Here is a 20,785-nt window from a genome sequence, read left to right on the forward strand (position 1 = left end):
AGACAAATCATCCATCTGTGCGGAGGGCCAAGCCTGACATGTGAGCCCCAGGTTCATATGAACCTAATCAAACATGGCAACATAGCACTGGACGCCAACACGGGCTGCGTGCCGGAAGAGGGGAGGGAATGACCCCCACCCAAGGTGGAGGCGGTTACAGAAACGAGCAGACGAACAGAAGGGCGGGAGCGTCTGGGGCGTTTATTTGCCCTCATCCAAGATGGCGGCCCCCGTGGGCGCTGTCCCGGCTCCGCCCCGCGCCGCGGCCCCGCCTCCTCCCCGTCTCTCCCTCCGCCCCCTCGCAGCACCCGGTCGGGGCTGAGGTGCACGCGCGCCGGCGAGCGAGCAGAGCGGGCTGCGGGCGCTTGACATGGCGGCAGTGGCGGCGACTGCGGCGACCAAGGGGAATGGGGGCGGCAGTGGCCGAGCCGGAGGCGGCGAAGGCAGCGGCCCGCGGAAGAAGAAGGGCCCCGGGCCCGTGGCCACGGCGTACCTGGTCATCTACAATGTGGTGATGACGGCCGGGTGAGGCTGGGGCGAGCGCGGGGAGGCGGGGAGCGAGCTCTGCGGCCGGGCGCCGTGCGGTCCGCGCGCGCGGCCAGGAGTGGGAACCCGCCCCCGGGGCCGCCGCGGTGCTAGCTCGGTGCGGGCTCGGCTCGGGCTCGGTGGAGCACGGGGAAGCCTGGCCCGGGGCTGCCCGGCCGGGGCCTCGCCGGGGCGGCCACAGGTGCGGCTCGGGGCGGAGGGAAGCGGAGCGGAGGCCAGCCCTGCCGGTCGGCCGGTCGGCCGGTCACGAGCCGCGGCGTGGAAGCGGCGCTAGCCGCGGCGATCATTCATTTCAGCGGTCGTTTTCAAAATCCCCGCAGAGCTTTGCATCTCGGAGGGAGTGGGAACGCGTTCAAAGTTTCTGACCAGCCACCCAAGTCGGAGCTGTCCGATGGGCGGATTTAGACTTTCTAGGGAGGACTGGGCCAAGTTGAGGTTGGGAAGGAATCGACCCTTGAAAGGACTTTCCCCTCTTTCGGTCTGCCCCTTAATAATAGCAGGGTTTTACTTCTAGTTCTCACACAACTTGCCGTGCAACTCCGAATCTGCTGCTGTCTCTGGGCCTCTGGTGTTTTCAGTGAGGGGGAACTGGCTAGGTGAATCCAGTTTCGCAATCCGCTGGCTTTGGCTATATGATTTGTTAGGCAATTTCTAAGTTGTAAAGCACATTTTCTTACTTTCCCTTACTTCTTTCTCCTTCCCTTTCCCCTTGTTTTTTAAGACTAGAGCTCATTATGTAGTCTTGCCCGGTCCGGAACTTGTGATCCTCCTGCCTCAGTCCTCTGACTGCTGGATTAGGGGCCTGTGCCACCCCTCTTGACTCCCTAGCATGCCTTCATTTGTTTGTGTAGTGGTCCTGGGATTGAACCTAGGGCCTGCTTGCATGCACTCCACCTGAGCTATATCCCTTGGACTGTAGTCATTTTTCCCAACAATTTTTTCTTCTTCTTTTTTTCCTTTTTGGTTTTTCTAGACCGAGTTTCTCTGTAGTTTTGGAGCCTGTCTTGGAACTAGCTCTTGTAGACCAGGGTGGCCCTGAATTCACAGAGATTTGCCTGCCTCTGCCTCCCGACTGCTGGGATTAAAAGGCGTGCTCCATCTCCGGCTAATTTTTAGATAAAACTTTCAAATATAGAGAAGAGAATTATGGACTGTAATATTGAAAGTTCAGCTTTAATTGTTTTATAGAGTAGGAGATAGGTTGGCAGGATTCAAATTTTAAAATATACACAAAGACATACATCCAGTGCTGTTCCACCCAGATCACCTTACTGTTAAATTAGCTAATTTTGTATCTCCTTCAGATGTTGTTATTAGCACATGCTACTGTACACTTACACAAATGTTATAGGTTTATAGTTAGTGTGTTGCCTTTGAATGAAGAAATAGGCTGGGAGGGTGGTAGGCTTATTGCTAGATTAGAAATGGGGGTGTTAAAACATAGGCTCAGGCTGGGCACCGTCTATCTCTGAGTTCAAGGCCAGCCAGGGCTACACAGAGAAACCCTGTCTCCGGGGAAAAAAAAAAAAAAAGGAAAGAAAGAAAAAAGAAACATAGACTTTAAGACGTTGTAACTTGCATAAGATCGTAGGAGTTCTCAGAATCCCTGAATCTAAACTCAGGTTAGTGAAAAACTACTGCAGATCCAAGTTGTCTTTCACATAAAATTCCCCAGATCAATTAGAGTGATTTTTTTTTTTTTAGGAGACTATTCAGGGATCTGTGTATGTTTGTGTGTAAAGTTCCTGTACTAGCAAAGGTGTTAGTAGAAGCATTGCGTTGCTTCTCTGAGGAAGAAGGAACGTCTTTTTCTGGGTGAGGAGCTTGAGATAAGAGTGAGGAGTGAGATCTTAAACCAGGAAGAGAGGTTGGGATTTTGAGAGGGTAGTTATGCCTAATACTGATAACAAACCTGAGCATGAATTTATAACAGGCGTCTGGCCAGTTCTACCCGTAAGGAATTCATTTCTTCTATTCTGAACCCTTACTTAATGTCCTTCTGTGATAGTTTGTAGGTATAGAGTGTGTCAATTTAGTTAAATTCGACTGTTCTCTCTGATATGTGCCTTAATGACCGAGTTACTTTTGCTTCATTATGGAATTTAACAAGGAATACCAGAGCCTGATGTTTATTTTTGAGAAGGAAAGTTGAGCAGAACGATAAAGTTCACAGCTGCATGTTCCTACGCTTTCTTGTTTCATGTTATTCTAATCAATAAGCCTATTGATCTCTCTTCTCATTTGGTTTTGGGAAATTTAAAACTATTCTTTTTCAAAGGCAACTTTTATTTATATTTCATTGATAATTTAGATAAGAAAGATTATATATGGGCATGTCGCACTGAGACTCTTGTGAAAATAGTTTGAAATATTTTCCAGTCTTAATATTATTAAAGATACTTTAACAGCACAAAACGATTAAAATCGAACCCTTTGTTCCCCTTTAGACTTTGTGGGATCTGATTTAACTGCACAAAGACCATCTTAGCTTATTCCGTTTATATTGACCTTGTTCTCAGCACACACATTTACCGAAGAGTCAAGTTCCTGATGAGTGAGGTGCCACCATGTAATTTTATTTTAACAGTGTGCGGTAGGTGGTGTAACACTTATTTGTGCTACAACTTGGCCTTTGTGAGTTACAGTCAGTGCACGCATCACTTTTATACCACACTTGAAATAATTCACTTGCAAGGAAGGAAGTTTTGTTTGGGCGCACAGTTGTGGAGGGTCCATCCCACAACTGAAGGATCTCCTTTTGTTGGTCAATTGATAAATCAGGAACAAAACTGTTCACCTCATGACCATGCCACAAAAGGGTAGGGATCTCACAGTCCTCTTTCAGGGCATGTCCCTAATGACATAAAGACTTCTCACTAGGTCTCATGTCTTAAAGGTTGACCTCCACCCAAGAGTGTTACTCTGGGGCTATGCCCTTCACATACACCAGTGGCTCTCAGCCTTCCTGATGCTGGGACCCTTTAATACAATTCCTCATGTTGTGGTGACCCCCAACCATAATATTATTTTTATTGCTAATTCAAACTGTAATTTTGCTATCGTTACGAATCATAATAGATACCTGTGTTTTCCATTGGTTTTAGGTGATCCCCGCGAATGGGTTATTTGACCCCCAAAGGAGTATTGATCCACAGGTTGAGAACCATTATTAGAGTCAAACCATAACATTTGATAAATCTAGAATTTTTTTTTAAAGCTGTGCTTTGTGCTTTTACTATATCTTTATATTATCTTCCACCTTACTCTTTGTTCTCTTTCCTAATTGTGCTCTCTCTTTTTTTTCCTAGATGGCTGGTGATAGCAGTTGGGTTTGTGAGAGCATACCTGGCTAAGGGCAGCTACCACAGTCTTTATTACTCAATAGAAAAGCCTTTGAAATTCTTCCAGACAGGAGCCTTACTGGAGGTACGTTTGAGATTTTTGTCGCTAATTTCAAATGCTATAAAGTAGAAAACATACTGTTATTATGATAAAATATATTGAAATTGCCTTGTCCTTGTTGGATTTTGCAAACAAAATTTAGAAATTTTGTTTTATGAAAGCAGCGCCTCAACAGTCTTTGAAATTCTAAAAAAAATTAAAATTCCACGTAATGTATTGCTTGGAATATATTTTTTATCCAGATTTTATAGGAAATCAAGTGACATAAGCTTATGCTAAGATTTTGAGAAATTCTAGGAATGCCCTTGTGAAGTGTTGACAAACTCATACTTTCAGGGCCCGTATAACAGGGATTGTAATAGCAGGAATGGTGAGTGCTGGCGGATGTATTAGTGATAGATGGGAGACACAGCAGAACCTGTCCAAAGGCATCTAAATTTAAAATAATTAACTAAGGCTTTGAAGGACAGACAGTAGAGATTCTCAGTGAAGCTGGTGGTGCTGTGCTTATCTTGATCCTCTTTGCTGAATCAATGTAGTTTGGGTTATAAGTATAATTGGATTTTTGAGTTAGGTCTGACAGAAAAAAAATCCAACTCAAAGAATTTTAAGAATAAAGGAATCTTTTGGTCTGAAGCTGATAGATGTACAAAGTTTTAGGCTGGAGGGATGGCCCAGCAATTAAGAGTCCTGACTGCTCTCCCAGAAGACCCGAGTTCGATCCCCAGCCCCCACATGGTGGATCACATCTCTGTAACTCTAGTTCCAGTTAATCTGATGCCCTCTTTTGACCCCGAAGGGCATCAGTAATTCATGTGGAAAAACACTCATAAAAATAAGTTAGTAAAATAATGTTTTAAAAAGATAAAATGTTAACTTACAAGATGAAGGGAACCAGACTGGGACTGAGAACCAGTGATTTGACATTAGACTTCTGTTTCTCTTAGGCTCTGCTACTGTGGACATCTTTATGTGGTGGGAAGGCTTAGTTTTTCCGAGTGGCTGTTTCAGATACAGTTCTAGGAAGGATTCTGTTTGGCCCTATTTATACCAACTTGATCAGCAGGCTTAGAGTGTGTGCCTGCTCGTCTGGCTAATGGATTATAGATTTTGGTAGTGGAAAGAGGGACTGAGGTTAAATAGGGTCATACAAATCAAAAGCTACATAGTTACTGTAGTGAAAACCTTTGGTAGTATAGAAGACACGCTCAGTTTTATTTCCCGCATTCTCCAGGGCAAACCCAGCATGACATTTAAAACACAAACTAGGGAAAGACGTTTTAAGATCTCTGGTTCTCACACTAACTTTTAAAAGCAGAAGGTCGTAGCTTTTGCTACTGCTTTAAAGTAAGCAGTCTCGACTTTGCACCTGCAGGGATGCTGTGGTGACTTGAGCTTCCCCTGAGCACCTACTCCAGCTAGGCTGTGGATTCGTCTTTTATCCCTTGTTCACCTTTTTGATTTGGAAAAGAGTTAAGCTAAAGCCGATTTCAGGTTTCTTCCTGCCCAAACAGTTTGAGTCCAAGAAAACCAACAGATTCTTATAGCAGGCTTTCTTGGACCGCCGGTCCCTAAATCATGACATGGAGATTTATTATTAATTAGGAATGCTCGGTCTTAGCTTAGGCTTGTTTCTAGTTTTTTTTTTTTTTTCTTTTCAATTAGCCATTTCTGTTCATCTCTGTGCTGCCCTGAGGCTCATTTACCTTATCTGTTTACATACTGTCCATCCTGCTTTTCTGCATTTCTCTGTGGCTGGCCCCTGGCTGGCTGGCTGCCAGCCCCCGCCTGCCCCCTCCTCTGCTTAGCTATTGGCTGTTCATCAGGTGCCTTAGGCAGGCAAGGTGAAATAGCAACACACCTTTACATAGTTAAATAAATGCAGCATAAACAAATGCGACACATCTTTACATAGGTAAACAGTTGTTGTGCAGCACAAATGCAGCCCATCTTTGTGTAGTTAAGCTAATACTCTGTTCCACAGCAGACTCTAGTGTGAGTCATTCGAAGCCTGGAGCTGGGGTTTCCTGAAATGGGGAAGAGATAAGTGGTACTTATCGTGGTCTCGCGTCACCTAGTCACACAGTTCCCTCAGCTACAGAGGAGCTCATCTGAGATCAGGGCCCTCAGAAACAGCCTCAGTGCTTGACGTAGGAGGGGTTACTCGGGGTTAAACACACCTGTGATTTTAAGGGGATTTCCTTGAAGATTTTGTAATGTACAAATATAATTTTAAAAATGTAAATATGTCTTAGGGAAGGTAAGTAAATTAAATAGTGCATTACAGAATTCACTCCAGAGCCAAGTCTTAAGACTTTGAAGGATGGTTGGCCTGTTCATCTCTGTTGAATTTTTAATAGGAATTTAAGAAATTAATTAATTTTTTTTTTTTTTTTGCTTTGTCTTTGTCAGTCTCCACTAAAATCTTATTACATGACAAGTCCTGGATTTGGTTTTAGGAAAAGATTCTGCCCTAAAATGGAAAAGTCTTTCAAGCTACCCACCCCTCAGAAAGGAAGAGATAGTAAAAAGAACTGTGTGTGATGAAGTGGTGACTTCTAAAAACAAACAGGTGACCATCATAGAGGTCTGTAGTGGCTGTGGAGAGCACCCACACAAACACACTTATGTGCCGTACTTAGGAAGGGCTTTATCACATACACAACAAACTAGTATACTCGCTAGGTGTGTGCAGCTTGGTTAATTACACTGTATCCCATTAACAGGATGAGAAAAATAATCTAGATAGGTTAGCTACTCATTTACTTGTGTGCTGACAGATGTTCTTCAGTAGGGCCTTTGGGAATTTTGGCTTAAAAGAAAATAGAAGTTAGTTGTTCCTAAGAAATTTCAACTCTTCTTAGGAATATATAAAACACTTAGAAGCATTTACTAAGCAAGCCCAAATGGTCATGCAGTGATGTGGTACGAAAACAAAACTCAAAATAATCTACTTTCTGAAGAGATTTATTTGTTTATTTTTGCACAATGGATACTTTGAACTGGTGGTACACGATATTGGTCTTTTTTGTGTGTGGAGGTGGAATACTCGGGGTTGAACCCACGACCTTGCACACACATACCAGGCTAATTTAACACTGGGCTATGCTGCCAACCCAGCGGTAAAGAATTTTAGTAAGATTGATAGAAACCTACTTATCCAAGAACATTCCAGTATTTTTTTAATGGATAAATTTCCAAATTATTCTACAGGTATTAATTTAAGTGTTTGGTTAATGAATACTGTGAAAATTGAACCCTTACTAAAAAGGAACTAACTTAAGGCCTGGGGAGGGGCTTTTCACCTAGCACACACAAGGCCTGGGAGTCACTCTACAGGAAAAAAAAAAAAACAAAAAACAAAAAAAAAAAAAATAGGAGCCTATAGTCTTGTTGGGTAGGTAATTGTAGGAAGGCTGTTGGCTGGAGATCATAGGAACCTCCTCACTTAGTCATCAAGAGGAACTTATTAGAAGTATTTTATAAAGTCCAAGGCAGGAATGTAGCTGGGCCGTAGGAACGGCCAGAGTCGCTCAGGTGTTAACGCACCATCGCTTGTGTCTGATATTCTCTGAGTGGTGTCCTAACCATTCCCTGCCTGCAGTCTAGTTTTCTGTTTCTGTGTGCCGGGTGACGGTAACAGTTAGTCTCCTAATGTAGCTCTTCCAACCAAGGTGAGAGCAGCTGGCTAGAAGCAGAGTCTTGGTCTGTGTTTGTAGTGAGGAGCTAAGATGCAGTTGAATCAGTTGTGCACCCTGGACTGTCACCTCTGTAGACAGGGATTGCGGCTGTAGTGATTACCCAGAAAGACAGGAGGAAAGGGGCAGGCTTTAGAGTGAGATTCCAGATAAAGGCGGGAAATCTTTTACTAAACTTTTCACAAGACCCTCAGCAAAATGAAAATATCTTGTATTTTATTATGTATAATATGTGATAATATATTGTTACATGTAATAGTTAATATCTTATTTATCTATGAGTTTTGCTTTAGGATTTAAGTGAGGATGTTTCCCCATATTTTCCAGGCTGGTCTCCCCATTGTGGGTTTAAGCAATCCTCTGTTGTAGCCTTCCAAAGCACTGGACGTACAAACACACACCACCATATCTGGCTATAATGTGATTTATAAGTTGACCAGTGTAAAATGTTAATAATCAGTAATATAGGTCCAAAGATCAGTACACAAATATATGTTGTACCTTGGGTCAAATCTTGAATAATTCTGTGCTAATTTATATGAGCAGCACCAACATATTTTTTAAAATGCTACTCATAGATAACAAAATGTGATGTGTATTTACCAGAAACACGAATTGTTAGTGGCATGTCCACCCTGGCTGAACCATGAAAACACACTGTGTAAAAAGAAGGCAGACACAAAAGGTCAGCAGATAATGTGACTCCTTTGCATAAATGTTCAGGGCACCAGTCTGTAGAGGCAGAGGATTGACTGTTAATGGGTAGTGGGTTTCCTTTTAAAGGGATAAAAATGTTCTAGTGTCAGTAACGACGCTGACTTACAACTTTGTGCCTGTACTGAACAAGATCACTGAATCATACACTTCTGTAAAACATATCTTGGTTTAAAATGCTATTTGTCTAAATGTGCTGTGGGTCAGCTTCTTCTCACTTTTGCTTTGTTTCGTGGTAGTCATTGACAAGGCAGACTTTTTCTAGTTCTCTGAGCAGAGATTGAACATTAGGCTGAGGATGTAGTGTGTGGTAGAGTCCTAGGTTCAACTCCTTGTACACAAACAAATACTTGGTTGATATTACAGTCATGGTAGTTTGTTTTTTTTAATCTTGCTTTGGTTTGGACTGGGGTTGAACCTAGAGTTTCATCATGCTAGGTAAATAAACACTGTACTACTGTGTTATATCTCTAGCCCTCCCTTAAAAAAACAAGCAAAAACCTTTTATTGGACAGGCAAGAAGACTCATTGGGTAAAGCATTTGCTGCACAAGCCTGGGCACTTGAGCTCATTCCCTGGAACCCACATGATGGAAGAAGAGAACTAACTCCACAGAGCTGTCCTCTGACCTCCACACATATGTGCCCCCACTGTCCTCTGACCTCCACACATATGTGCCCCCACTGTCCTCTGACCCTCCACACATATGTGCCCCCACTGTCCTCTGACCTCCACACATATGTGCCCCCACTGTCCTCTGACCTCCACACATATGTGCCCCCACTGTCCTCTGACCCTCCACACATATGTGGCCCCAACTAATAATACATAGTTCAGAAAAAAAAAACTTTCATTTTTGAGATAGTGTCTTGTTAAGTTCCCCAGGCTGCCCTTAAACACCCTTTATAGTCCTACAATGCAGTGAACTTGAGGCCCAGCTGTCTCATTCTCAGGAGTAAGGATTGTAGACCTGCACCTGTAGACTGGGCCAGAATGGCAGTTTAAAATGACTTCTGAGTAAAGTTGCATTCCTGCATGCATTTGGTTAAAATAGGAGTGCATGTTGACTGTGGCCCAGGACTGAAAGTGAGATCTTCAGCAGGATGAGATTGTTTGCACAGGCCTGTTGGGCTGGTACAAACCATGGAGGTTGCTATGTACCTCATTTGTCTGCCTCTGTCCTTCTGGCCCAGTGGCCCACAACAACTCTTTTATGTCCTATTGCCCTCCAGATCTTCTCCTGTGCAGAGCCCTTATCGATGATACGGAGAAATATGCAGGCTCATTTCTTACCTTTTTCTAGAGCTTTCCTATTGCTGGATTTGAAGTGGCAGACTTGGTTCTGGAGGGCTGAAAGGACCGCAGACAACTCCTTCCAGATCTTGTAACCCTGGGGTAGCAATTCTTGCTCCACCTCTGTATCTAGTCAGAGTCTTCTTGCCTACTCCATCCTTCAGATGGAATAGGAGATGCTTTTGAAAGCTTTTTAGATAGAGGGCACTCTTATAACTTACATCTTTAAGAAAAAGGCTCCCAGCTCACGCCTCTGGCCCTGTGGCTCAAATCTTGCCTACTTCCTGTGTTAGTGTCATGGTTTTACTAATAGAGCTGTATGCTCCAGGCACACTACCAGTCAGGCTTGCTTCTGTGAACTAGTGTGGGGATGATTCACAAAAGGCCAGGGTTTGTTTGTTTGTTTGTTTTGTTTTTTCTTTTTTGTGGGAACCTGTTGGTTTTCCAATAACAGTTTTATGTCTTAAGGGCCATTTGAACCAATCTACATGCACTTGTTAGAGTCCCTCTATTCTGAAAATTGCTTTTAAGAGAACAGATCTAGAAGAGTTTGGGAGGGCTAGCAGAGCCAGTCAGGTGGAGACATCTAGTACAAACTTGTTGAACAACAAAGCCCAGAAAAACCAGCTTCAGAAACTATGTGAGAACTGGATGGGAGAAAACGAGCCTGGATGTAAGAAGTGTCACAACATTTGACAGGAAGAGGGAGTCTGTAGGAAAGAAGACCCACCCACACAGGTGTCATTGCTTGACAACTCAAGCAAGTAGAAGTTAAATAATACAGTGCTCAAAGAACTGAGAAAGCTAATGATTTTAGAACAGAATGTGCTAAAATTAAAAAACAAATCCCAAACCCCCAAAACTAAATCTATTGATAGTGACTGTAGGGCAGGAAAGAGACGGTGGTGACACAGGCAATAACCACGAAACAGTCAGTCCCAGTCATAGAGTAGCCTAGGTAAAGCAGATGAGAGCAGAAGGCATTGAGAACTTTGCAGAGCTCACCATTTAAGGCCTAAAAAGAACATTACACAGGCTGCCCGGCACAATGGATGTGGTGTATTGGACTGGCTAGTGGGTGCATGGTCCTAGAACAGAGGCCCAGTCTGTGAAGACGCAGAGCCGCTGAACTAACCACTAGTGTTAAAACCAGTGCGTCCATAGAACTGAATGAAGGCATAAAACCTTTAAAAGAATAATAAGGCTACTCAAAGAAATAGGAAAAATTGGAAAGTGTAATTCAAAGTCATCGTGAAGAAAAAAATCCAGAGACTTTTCTGAAGGAAAAGGCTGGTTTTTGACAGTTTATGGCACACCACAGAGGAGCACTTCTGTCAGGAAAAACATTCTTCCTCTTTTTGGATTTCTGTTTAAGTTCTTAAACTTAGATCAAAGATCTTAATTCCTAGAAGAAAAGAAACCTGGAAATGAAATAGTAAAAGCGAGCTAGGGCCTTAGACTTGGACCTTCCAAGGAAACAAAGTCCTCGTGATGCTGGCCGAGAGCAGAAGGCCCCTAAGGAGACAGCACTGTTTCCTACAGGTGGGGTATCCTAACACCTCCAGAAGCACAGACTTGGGAAGAGAACCAAAGTGTGTTTAGCTGTTACATAAATAATAAAGACGTTAGCTAAGTGTGTTTAAACTGTCTGCTTAATAACGTCCCAGATCTGTATTGCCCAGTGCAGTAGCCACTAATCACATGGTTGTGGAGCCCTGGAGACATGGCTGGTGGGAGAACAGGTTTTAAATTTCGTTTCCATTTTGGTAGGTATGTATGACTAGTGGCATCTGCACAGCCCAGGGTAGGTAGACCATGATCCAGATTGCCAACTACCCCCTGGAATTCCATGACTTGGTTCCGATTCTGCCAGAACAGAGTGAGTAGGAAGGTGGTGACTGAGTAAGGGGGCTGACGTGCTGTAAACATTACATCACATAACTTTAGAGCGATGAGACTAGCTACTTAGAAACGTGAGTGTTTTCTGATGGAGAAAGGCTTGAAGGGCATTGCCATTGCCAGTGCTGTCTGTGCGGAGTGCAGGGGTGCTGAGTAAGAGCTATCCTCTTCTACTTTCTGTGTTTTGTATACACTTGGGTACCTCTTTATATGACTCTTGAAAGACAATAATTATATGTAATAACATGCGAAAAAGCTGGATGGGTGAGGAAAGTAGGATTAAAACTGTTTTGAATAAGGAACTCAATAGCTGAGGTAGTTCATGGGTTCAGTCTTGAAGCCTCAGCTTGAGAGCTTGGGGTCATGGAAACATACCTGAGATCTGCGTTTGCTGTACAGAGCCTATCAAAGTGGAAAGTGAGAGTGGGAGGGGCTTCAGAGATGGCTTCTGTGCTCCTTTAGAGAATCCAGGATCCCAGCACCCACAATCCACCTAGCTCACAACGGTCTAACTCCAATTCCAAGTGAGCTAATGCTCCTTCTGGCACCTGTGGACACCAGGCATGCACATGGTAGACAAGCAGACACGGAGGCAAAAACACTCACATACAGAAAATAGAAAGAAATAAATCTTTACAAAAACTGTGTGTGACAGAATTACTATAAACTTACAAGACGATAGACAAAAAGCATAATAAATGCTCTTGCATAGCATATGTGAGACCCTGGTTTCAGCTCCATTGCCACAAAAGAGTGGGTGGAGAGAAAAAGAGAAAAGAAAAGCTAGCTGGGACTAGACGGGCATGGTGGCACATTACTGTAATCCCAGCTGAGTCTGGAAGCCTGGGAGTTTGAGACCAGCCTTGGCTAAGTAGTAGGACTGAGTCAAAAGAGGAGCAGGCAGAGGGGGAGGGAGGAAGAGAAGGCAAGAGGAAGATCAGCATAAGATAAAGCTGATTTCACAAGCAGAGACTGGGAGTTCAGTGTGTCTCTAGCAGGAACATGGGAGATCATTTGATGAGTAAATGTTTATCTGAACAGAGAATCAAAATGTGTAGAAAGGCTGGCAGAAGTGCTTGAGAAGTGAAAATGGAGTCTTGAGATTCGTCATGCTGTGTATGCAAACACTGCAGACACAAATCTAAGACAGTTTTGTCATTGCTTAGCACGGTCACCCTCTTTCTCTTGAGCCTCGATTTGTTGTGAGCAGTGAACACACTGTATTAAATTCCTTCCCAATGTTAAGTTCCGTGAAACTTTAGCACTTTACTCTCAGAAAATGAAAGATAAGCAAATTAGTCACTATAGCGCTACAAGATGGTGAGATTAAGATCAATGAGAAAATATTGACAATTAGGGAAGTTTCGCTTGTTTTCTCCTTCAAGGATGTAAAAGGATTTTGAAAAAACATTTGGTGTCTCTGGAGGTGATCAGTAAATGTTTCATTTTTTTTTTTTTTTTTTTTTTGCTTAGATTCTAAACATTTAAAAAGGAGTTGCCTGTGTAGTGAAGGCTAGACTGGAAAACATGCTTTCGTCCCTCACTGAACCCCAGAAGCGACTTCACACACCGCATCACAGGTGGTAGCAGCCAGGTTGACCTGGAAGAATCCATGAGAACCTAGGGTTCTGTTTTCAAGAACTTTTATGAACACATTCACTGTAGAAGATAATAATTTCACTCTATGTTTTCACATATGTGCATCACACTTAGTGGTCGCATGTACCCTGCTTGCTCTCCCTGCCCCACTGGCCTCCTTCTACATAAGGCACTTTATTGAGACTGAGTCCAGCACACCTTGTTTATTCCTTCCAGATTTGACACCAGGGTGAGTCACCCGCTTTTCCTGAGGTAAATAAATTAAAAGGTGGAGAAAGACTGGTAGGATTTGGCAGAAACCCTGCTCTTGGCCACCCGAGGAGAGAGAGGTTTTTCCTTCTAACAGTAAATGTCGTGTATGTTCACTGGATGGAAGATGGTGAAGGAGGTGTACATATTGTTCATATGCTCCATGCCTCAAAATTGCTTGTCACATTTTGGTGTTTGTCCCTCGAGACTACATGTTAAGGCTGGGAGTGTAGCTCAGTGGTAGAGTACCTACTTAGCATATGTGAGACCCTGGATTTGGTCCTCAGCACTGGGGGAAAAGGTTACATGTTATATGCATGGGTTTAAAGCAAAATGAGGTTATCTGTGTATGGTATTTTATTTTCCAAATTGAATCAAATTTTAGTTAATGTACACAGTTAATTATGGGCTACTGCACAGTGTAGACAACTATAGTAGATACGATTGAGTTACCCAGCTCTGAATTTTGTCATGTGTGGAAGTTCTCTCTGTTCTTGAGACTGAACCCACAGCAACTACATCCCTTGCCAAAGACTCACCTTCTTAAGCCATAGCCAGTTGAAGCAGGGGTGCCTACCTGACCCATACTGGGCTGGTCAGGTTCTTTTTTTCCCATGGGTTCCTGTTCGCCTTGAGACTTGTTAAACTCTATGTGGGTGTTTTACTGTTATTTCCTTACCTGAAATTAAAATGGTTCGGTGGTTAGGAGCACTGACTCTTCTTCCAGAGGACCTGGGTTTGATTTCCTGCAACCACATGTTGGCTGACAGTCATTTGTAACTAGAATTCCAGGGAATCTGGCTCCCTCTTTTGGCACCAGGTGTGCATGTGGTACACAGACATACTTTCAGGCAAAACATCCATGCACATTAAGTAACAACATATTTTTAAATGAAATTGGAAAGGTTTGTTGATAACTCACAAAATTTCCTCAGTTCAAATCATAGGAACTTTTTCAAAAGGGCATTTCTAAAAAGCCATTATACAAGACGGCATTTGATACTGAAGTTAAAGTTTAAAACCAAAACCAGCGTATATGTTGGTAGGTAGATACTATAGCATTTGAATCCACTGGGAAAGACCAAAGACTTAGACTCAACTCAAATTTAGATTAAGTGAATTTATTCTTACTGCTAGCAGAAAAACAACGGCCTTATAGCCAAACAGTATTCCATGCCAAATGGGGGTAAGGAAGAGGTTTATAAAGGTGGATAGCAATGTGTACATTACAGTTATCTATGGAATTCATAGCTGGGCAAGAAAATTGTTCTACTTCCCCAGTTATTTCTTTTCCCCATTGTATAGTAATAAAAAGACCACTTCATCCCAGTCCCAGAGTGTTAAGTAGGTTTACAAAGCAGAAAGCAGGAACACCATTATCCTATTGTTAACGTGTCTTCAGGCCATTGGGGTCTCACAGGCATTCCAGGGCAAAAGTCAACAGCCCTTAAGGGTTGCCTGGTACCATATTAAATTTCTTTAGCCATCACAGGGGAGTTAATGTGTGGATTATTACACAGGTCTGAGCACTCTGGGGGCAGTGTCACTGTAATTTAGAGGCAATTACACAGTGTCATCATGTTAGGACTGGCTGCCACATCCCCACAATGTAAAGGGCTCTCGAGGGAAGACTGTATGGTGTTTTCACAGGCAGTTTGAATATGGCAAGTTCTCTACTGTTATTCCTATGAGGTATGTGTTGTGGGATCCCCCTTAGTATGCTGTGAATATGTTTTATTACCACTGGTTAATAAAGAAGCTGCTTTGGCCTATGGCAGAGCAGTATGTATCTAGGAGGGAAAACTAAATTGAATGCAGGGAGAAAGAAGGTGGAGTCAGACACCATGTAGCCGCCCAAGAAGCAAGATGTGAGATAACAAACCATGAGCCTTGTGGTAAAATATAAAATAAATAGAAATGGATTAATTTAAGATGTAAGGGTTAGTTAATAAGAATCCTAAGCTAATAGGCCAAAGAGTATGTAATTAATATTAAGCCTCAGAGTGATATTTTATAAGCAGCTTCGGGAACAGGCGGGGTGAGAAAACCCAGTCCAGGGGGACCAGCAGGGCGGAAAATATTTGTAGCAACATCCTGGCGCCAATGTGGTGCTCAAACCCACAACCCTGAGATTAAGAGTCTCCATGCTCTCCCAACTGAGCTAGTAGAACAGAAACTTCAGTTTACAGGTATGCTTCTTCTAGTCCAGTGGTTTATTCTATGTATCCCAGAGCATTGGCACTTCTTAGGACAGTGGTTCTCAACCTGTGGGTTGCAACCCCCCTTGTAGGTTTTACAGAGATTACTTAAGATCATTAGAAAACACAGATATTTACATTACAGTTTTTAAGTTTTATGTATTATTGTGTGGGTGTGGACATGGGAGTGCACATAGTGGCAGACAGGGAACACTGGAGTCAGCCCCTCCACCTACCTTCCCATGAGCTCCTCGCATGGGTGCCTGGCTTACACAGCAAGGCTTTACCTGCTGAGCCATCTCTCTGGCCCTGGCCATTTTATTTTTAAATCCAAATTTATTTATTATGAGTTAATATTGTATCTGCTTGTTGTTACATATTTATGTCCAAAAGCATTTACATACTGAAATATGTATTTTTAATTCAATTATTTTCTTCTTATTTCTTCTTCGTGTATCAGTTAGGATAGTTTTTGAAAATTTTGTGTAAGTAGGTCACGTCAGCTGTGAGTTTCATTAGGAAGGTGAAGGGGGCGTTATAAAATACGTGTGATGAAAGGATGGAGACCTAGAAAACAGGGTAACACGAATTGCTGTCATCTTTTCCTCCAGTGCTGGTCCTTAATGAGCAGTCGAGATGTCTTGCCACACACATGAAGAGAATGCATGCTGCTTTGTCTCCTCAAAGGCTGCTCTTCATTCATGCCCTTCATTTCAGCCCTCACTTTCATCTAGATTTGTCCTCTGCTTTTCCCAAGCTGTGCAGTAGGAGATTGAGCTTCTCTTGTAATAGTCTCACATTTTCGGAGCATCTTTTAAAAGGGATAACATGACTGGATGGATGAAAAGTTTTCTCTTCTCTTTTTGGGTAGCAGGAATTTTTGCATAGCTCGGTTTTTAAAGCCAGGCTCTCTCCCTCTACTCTGCTTTCTCCATGGGATTGGGGACGTTAGTGAAATAAGTAGTCGCTAAGCATAGAGCTGATCAGGGATAGATCAGCTAAAGTCTATCTTATGATGGTCTTGCCTCCAGGGCTCAGAACTCAGAAATAGTGGCAGAAAACATAGAGAAGACAGAAAACCAAGGTGTGGATTCTTGCCCAGGCTGCTGCTGACCACGGTGGCAAGCTGTGCAGCATTCTGTGTCCTGGTGTTTCCATCCACTGCCCTAACTGCCCTGTCTACCTCTCATGGTGACTAGCAGGATCAAATAAAGAACTGCTAGAGATGTTTTGTAAAAGTGATACCAGGAACTGCAACATATTTTATCCTTATCGCCCAGAAGAACTCTGTTCATGAACTCAGTCCTTGAGGTGGCATCAAGACAGTCATCACCAGTGTTAAAGCAACAGGGCTTTAGAAGGACACAATTGGCCAATTGGGAGGCAATTGAGATAGGGTGGAAATGGCATTCTCAGTCCAGGTGCTAGAAGTGGAAGCCAGCAGGAATAGGAAGCCAGTTGAGACTTGGAGGTGAGGAGTCGTTAGTCCAACAGACTGGGAGCCCAGTGGTCTCGGGTAATGGAGAGAGGAAGGAAGCCATGTGCCTCCTTGAGGTAACCATTTTGAGATGCTGATGTAGTGCATGCAGATGTCCACGGTGGTTTGGAAAGTGCAGCTGGAGCTGGGAGACAAGTCTAGAAATTAGACCAGGGAAGCGAGAGAGGGACCAAGGATGGAGCTTTGAAGAATGAATATCCGCATTGAAGGGTCTATGGGCAAGAACAGCCAACAAAGGCGCTACTGGTGCCACGTTGTGTGGCCTGTGACAGTTCTGTTCTGCACATTATAGGACACAGGAGAGGCTGTGCTTGGGCTGTACTTGTGAGCTGATGAGTTATAAAAGAGGTCATTGACATCTAAGAAGCCACTGTGTGACCATTAAGTCTTTACGATCTCTCAGAGATACACAAACTAAAATGAACAAACAAAACTAGTAACAAGTTTTATTTTGTTAAATAGCCTGTAGCAAGGTTTAAAAGTAGAATGTTTGTTTTTTCAGGTTAAGTTTTGCTGGCCACTGCTGCTCTTTTCTTAACTGAAAGAGCAATTTGTGTGAAATAAAGCTGTAATATTGGCCCTCACTAATTTTCTTCCCCCCTTTTTTTTCTCTCTAGGTTTTACATTGTGCTATAGGTAAGTAGAACCCCCCCTCCCACACACACACCTTCTGAATGCATTAAATTTTGCCTTTTTTAGAGTCATAGATGATGGGCTTGGTTTGGTCCTTAAAACTCAGATTATTTAATTAATATGTATATAATTGCTCATTTAAGTAGTTTTGCTTTCTGACGTAGAAAGTATTGCTGAGATGTTGTCACCACACACATTATCTGTTGTGGCTCCTTTCCTGTCGGTTTAGGAGGGACCTCCCCTTCTGAACACAGTAGTAATAAATAGGGACACCCCCATGTTTCTAAGCATGGCTCGGGTTCAGGTGCTGTGCTTTGTTGGAGAATTCCCCTGTGACCCATACATGGGTATTCTCTGTGTATTGTAAAGCATAATAGTTTTAACACTATGTACAAGAGTTCTAATGAAAGTAGATCATGTGCATGGTTGGCCAAATGGTTCCTTTTTATTGGGAGAGCCATCACATTTTGCCGTGGAACTCTGAGGCATAGCTTCTAGTATGGGATGGATAGACACCTGTAATTAAACAAAGGTCAGTTTTGGAAAGTGGACAGACCCTATAAAGCAAAGGGACAGTATGCAGATGATATTTATCCAAACGTACTGCAAGTCTGAAAACTTGAGAACTGAGGCTGCAAGCCAGTATCGCCCGCTCAGTTTACCTGACAGCTGAAGTAGACATGTGTACTATTGTATGTATAGTATTATTTTTATTGAAGTCTGAATGTTTTAATGTCCCAAATTACTTTGCTTATCTTAAAATAAGTTGTTACACCTCTTTAAAATTTCTATCCCTGGGAGTAAATACCAGTGGGTTCATTTGTTCATTTATACAAAATAAACAAAAAAGCCTCATCAAATTCCTGGTGGGGCTGGGTCCCAGCTGCTGCCTGAGACAGCAGGAATGGAGAATGGGAGCAGCTACAGATATGGCTCGGGGAAGCCATGCCACTTGGGTCCTCCGTTCTGTGGCATAATGTGCCTCTTGTTTGTTGATACTGCTTCCCTGGCAGACTGTGAGCTCTTAGGAGGCCCCTGATACACGGGTGAATCTTGAAAGCCTTTCTTTTTTCTCAAGGACCCTGTTCTGTCAATGGGTCTTCCCGACTTCGTCATTGTTCTTTGCATTGTCTGTGGTTCTATTTTCACAGTTCACAGAATGATCAGAGTTCTTTATCTTACAAATAATGATTCCCAGCACTTGAGAGGCAGCAGGAAGAGGATCTCTGTGAGTTTCAGGCCAGCTATGCTTACATAATGAGACCCTGTCTAAACAAAGAGCCAAAACTATAATGTTGAGCCTAACCTTTGAGTCTGCAGTTTCCTCCTCCTCCTGGATAGTTCCCCCTTGTCCCATCACCTAAGTGTATGGCAGGTTCTTTCCCCTTCTCACTGCTGCTCATGCCATGTCGTGTGTAAATGTACACACATACAGGTGTGCATCTGGAGGTCAAAGGACAAGCTCGGCTATGAGTCCTGGTCTTCTACCTTGCTTGAGACAGGGTCTGTTGTTGTTTACCACTGCATGCACCAGCTAACTGACCCCAGGCTTCCAGGGATTTCCTGTCTTTTCCTCCTCCCATCTCCCCATATAAGAGCTGAGATTATCTTAGTTTTCCTTTGCTGATGCTGAGACAAAATACACTGACAAATGCAAGCTAAGGAGAAAGGGTTTATTTCGGCTCACAGTTACATGGAAATCAAAGCAGAGGAGTTTGAAGCAGCTGGTCACATTGTGTCTACAATTGGTGGTGTGTGTGTGTGTGTATGAATCGGAGGGAGGGAGAGAAATGTTCTCTTTTTCTATCAGTGGATCCTTGTGCTTAGCAGACTTTCTTTTACTACCACCTGTAGTGGGTTGGTAGATAACCCCCTTTAGGCATGCCAAGAGGCCCTTCTCTAGGTCTTGTCTGGTTGACAACACTTGCCATCATAAGTTGAAATTCTTCATGTGTTCTTGGGAATCTGAACTCCAGTCATTTTTAAAGTTAGTTAGCCGGCACCTTTAATTCCAGCGCCCTAGAGGAAGAGGCAGGCTGATCCCTGTGAGTTTGAGGCCATTCTGGTCTACAGAGTCAGTTCTAAAGACAGCCAGGTCTATGTAGACAGAACTCATCTCAAAACCCAAAGTTTTTAAATTAAATATAATTATATCATTGCCTCCTCCTTTCATGATTCCTTTCCCCCTGCTCCCTTTCAAATTCATGGCCTCTCATTCCTTAATTTTATATATACACACACACACACATCATACACATATATGAAAGTAAATATGTTAATACAACCTGCTGAGTCTGTTTAGTGCTGCTTATCCATATATATTTTTAGTGCTGACCACTTGGGATTGGATAACAATTTAAGGGGCTCATCTGGAGAAGACTAATTTTCCCTCTCAGCAGTCTCTAATTGCCTGTAGCTCTTCATCTGGGCATGGGGCCCCGTAAGATTTTCCCTATCCTACTCTGCTCTTGTTTAAACAGCCATATTGAGATTCCATGGGCTTGGCTTCCCTGTCAGATCTAGAAGACACAGTCTTGCAGCAGACTCTCTGATCCTCTGACCCTCTGTTCTTGCTGTCTTTCTGCCCCTTCTTCCTTAACGTTCCCTGGGCCTTAGAGGAAGGGTTGTGTTAACGTGTTATAGATACCGCAGAGTCAGTTGTTCTCAGCCTGCTGACTAGCTGTGGCTTTCTGTGATGGTTTCCATCAGCTTTAAGAAGAAGATTCTTTGATGAAATGTGAGCAGTACACATCCCTGCAGGTGTGAGATGAGCTCCAGTCTTGGCATTTGATGGCTGGTGTTTGACTCACTGAGCTGGGCTCCAGTCCACTTTGTACTTCTTTTCTTCCATGGGTGCCCCTGCCTCCTGTCCTGTCAGTGTTCTCAGGTTCCGCCTTGGCTCACTGAGCTGACTGAACATGCCCTTTCCAGGCGGTGTCTTCCCTTCTCATGGTGTGAGGTGCTCATAACCCCTCTTAATTCCCAGCTGTACCTTGTACCCACACCCCAGACCTGCCCACTGACCTTTTAGGTCTCTACTCCTGTATGCACACAAG

At 43.3% G+C, this 20,785-nt stretch overlaps 1 protein-coding gene across 1 annotated transcript in view; it reads left to right on the forward strand.

Annotated features, from left to right (window-relative positions):
• Positions 1 to 306: 306 nt before the first annotated feature.
• Positions 307 to 20,785, forward strand: part of Hacd2 (3-hydroxyacyl-CoA dehydratase 2) — a 94,215-nt gene continuing 73,736 nt past the window's right edge. The window contains exons 1-3 of the mRNA XM_050159841.1: positions 307 to 525; positions 3,855 to 3,972; positions 17,714 to 17,732. Of these exons, the coding sequence (XP_050015798.1) occupies positions 371 to 525; positions 3,855 to 3,972; positions 17,714 to 17,732 (292 nt within the window). The 5' untranslated portion in view covers positions 307 to 370. The remainder of the gene's footprint in view (positions 526 to 3,854; positions 3,973 to 17,713; positions 17,733 to 20,785) is intronic.

Source organism: Alexandromys fortis, unplaced genomic scaffold (genome assembly GCF_014885135.2).
Source record: "Alexandromys fortis isolate MF-2015 unplaced genomic scaffold, M_Fortis_MF-2015_v1.1 scaffold_119, whole genome shotgun sequence".
NCBI classification, from domain to species: Eukaryota; Metazoa; Chordata; class Mammalia; order Rodentia; family Cricetidae; genus Alexandromys; species Alexandromys fortis.